The sequence below is a fragment of the Austrofundulus limnaeus genome, unplaced genomic scaffold (genome assembly GCF_001266775.1).
Source record: "Austrofundulus limnaeus strain Quisiro unplaced genomic scaffold, Austrofundulus_limnaeus-1.0 Scaffold1132, whole genome shotgun sequence".
Lineage (NCBI taxonomy): Eukaryota > Metazoa > Chordata > Actinopteri > Cyprinodontiformes > Rivulidae > Austrofundulus > Austrofundulus limnaeus.
In genome coordinates, this window is record NW_013953534.1 from 47,920 (window position 1) to 50,749 (window position 2,830).

The 2,830-nt window shown below is 37.9% G+C and overlaps 1 protein-coding gene across 1 annotated transcript in view; it reads right to left on the reverse strand.

The window, feature by feature from the left end:
* Positions 1-2,830, reverse strand: part of usp25 (ubiquitin specific peptidase 25) — a gene marked incomplete in the record, with an annotated part of 93,279 nt that overhangs the window by 41,073 nt on the left and 49,376 nt on the right. Inside the window, 1 exon segment of the mRNA XM_014030869.1 lies at positions 177-437. Coding sequence (XP_013886323.1) covers positions 177-437 — 261 coding nt within the window.

Consider the following 2,830-nt stretch of genomic DNA (forward strand, 5'->3'; position numbering starts at 1 on the left):
CAACTAAAGGTGACATAGATACTTTATTATGGTATAGTATTTAAATATATGCCTGAGAAACACATAATATTGCCCCTTTAAAAGCCTTTCTTTTTCTTATGAATCTTCAAGGAACAAATCATTGTGGAGATTTATCCTTGTATGAAGGCTGCTGTGTCACTCTGAAGGACCTGTACCTGCATTGTCTGGAGGACTGAACTCAACACTCATGGACTGTGGAGAAGAAGATGATGTGGAAGTGCTGGACGCTGCCATGGGAGCAGCAGCTGCTGAAGCCAGGGCTAACTTCTCGTGCTGGGCCTTGCAGGCTTGCATGGCGTCCCACTCTTCAATCTCTTTGTTAAACAGTTCGTTGTCCTCCATCACATACTGCTTCAGGTCTGGAGGCAGTTTGTCCATGCCGCTCAGAACCTGACCGGTTTCTTTATCAAACTCCTCTGCAACAGAGTGACATGATGAACACCATATGATCTGATGAGRAAACATGAAAGCATTTTCTCAAACTGTACAAATGCTTTTTGTTATTCTGATTATATAATAAACTAGAATACCGATCGTAAGTGCAGATTCAAGTGTTTTCAGATTTATACTGGATAAAGTGTTTACAGCTCTTGTACTTCTCTAAAGTGGGAAAATGCTTTTGCCAGCTGAAGAAAGTATGTAAAACATAAATAAATTCAATTCTCCTTTTACAGAACAGAGCTAACTGAATCATTATGGACATAGATATCACACAAACCCAGTATTTATACAGTTAAACTCTGAAACTTAATGAGATGRTAAAGTACGTTTTTAAATTTATCTCAAAAGAACATAAAGTTTTTACCAAACAATATTCAAAACAGATTTGTAGAAATACTGTATAAAGCAAATTTAACTTAAAATGATTTGAGATTTTAAAGACTTGATTCAGAACGATGACAACTWTTAAACAGTCTCCACAGTGAGATAAAACGAAATCTTTTTCTGCATTTAAAATAAATCTGAAAATTATTATTATGAAGTGATAGTATCGAATACGCTGCTGTTTTATTTTTTTGTGTATTTCAGTATTTTCTGTGTGCATTTCTTGTGTATTTGAAATATGGCTGTAATAGTTCTCTGAGTTAAATAGCTAATATTTTTATGTGAATAAGAAATTATGAGGAGAAAATAATGACACTAAAATGGCAAATGAAGGTGCATCTATTATTTATTTTAATAATAGAATCATTAGTGTTAGTTTATCAAAAATAATGGACTATTTAAAAAGATTAAAGAAAAAATCATTTTAATAGCAGCCTCAGACGTCTCTGAGACTCCCCTAGTCTCTCCCTCATTCTCAAAGATGAGAATATAATAAACCTTCACATTGAGGTGTATGGATAATATTATAGGTATAAAAGTAATACAAGAGGTGGTGGAGATACTTTGATTTTTAATAATGAAATAGAGTGTAAAATAAATGATAACCTGGTTGTTGATAATTTAATGGAAATAATTRCAGTTGAGATATTAAATGAGAACTCATGGAGTGGCTGTGGCAGAGTGGTTAGGGGAGTCGTCCAGGAACCGGTAGGTTGCTGGTTTGATCCTCCGTTCCAGCCTTGATTTGAATGAATGTGGTTGGCACAGATTTGTCTCCATAGATGATAGTACACGTTAGCTTTGTAGAGATGTAGGAGAGTGCTGTGTGAATGAGGACACAGATTGTAGTGTGAAGAGCTTTGAGTATCCTGGTTGGATAGAAAAGTGCTATATAAGTACAGTCCATTTACCATTTAACACTAAAAAAATAATAATTTATATATATATTTTTTTTCTTTCCTGCTTTCGGAGGAGTAAGATGCTTTTTCCCTCTCTCCTGCCCTTCCTTATCTTTCCCTGCTTTGCTGCTTGGAGCCTCCTCTAAGCTTCCATCCAAAACCAAAAATTATGGATTTATTTTTATGGATTTGGTTAGATGGTCTCTTAATAAATTTTTGGAACAAGTTATTTTCCATGGGAGGACATGTCAAAGGTGGGACCTCTGTTCTGCTCTTTTCTGGATATATACTGTATTTGGATTCTGATCACTGGATTCTACAGATTGGCTTGGTGGTCTCCTGGTGTTCTACAAAACAATGTCGGTGGCTATTCAGGCCATTTCCTGGCTGCCTGACCGATATGAAGGATTGCCGTTCTATCAGCACTCAGACTTTTGCCTTGAGTGAGCTGGACTCGGTCTGCAAGAGGTTCTGCTGAGGGTCGCGGGCCAGCTGCGGTTCCTGGACTTTGCTGGCCAGATGGAATTCATCTTGGAGAAGCTGATAGCTCAGCTCGGCGGGACTGTTCACATTATTTGTCTGATTGGATTCACCACATAGAGATGCACCAGCGAACATTAAGGCAGATGGAAAATTGTTATCGTCTGTCTGGCCGAAAACATTTTCTCTGTTTCCAAACAACTGATTACAGATTCACTTGAGTCATTATCCATTACCCATGAGCACGGCTCTACTCTATTCAGTTCTGTTCTGMTCAGGTGTGTGTGTGTGGGTCTCCATCTCAGTGTGTCCTTCACCCTGTGGGCGTGATTGTGGGCTGAGCGTCCGCAGCGGCTTCAGTTGTTGTGATTTAAAAAAACAAGTAAATTGTTGCGGTTTTACCGTTCAAGATTTATTTATTTATTAAATGTAAAAAAGAAAAAATTGTATAGGTCTTCTGGACGGGTTCTTCTCTAATGAAACGTTTCGTCTCTCCTCCAAGAGACTTCTTCAGTCTGAGAGTTTCAGGCAAAATTCAGGCTTTTTTTTCACAGACAGGACTCCATGCAACCTTCAGGTGAAAATGAAGACCCCAAACCCAGACC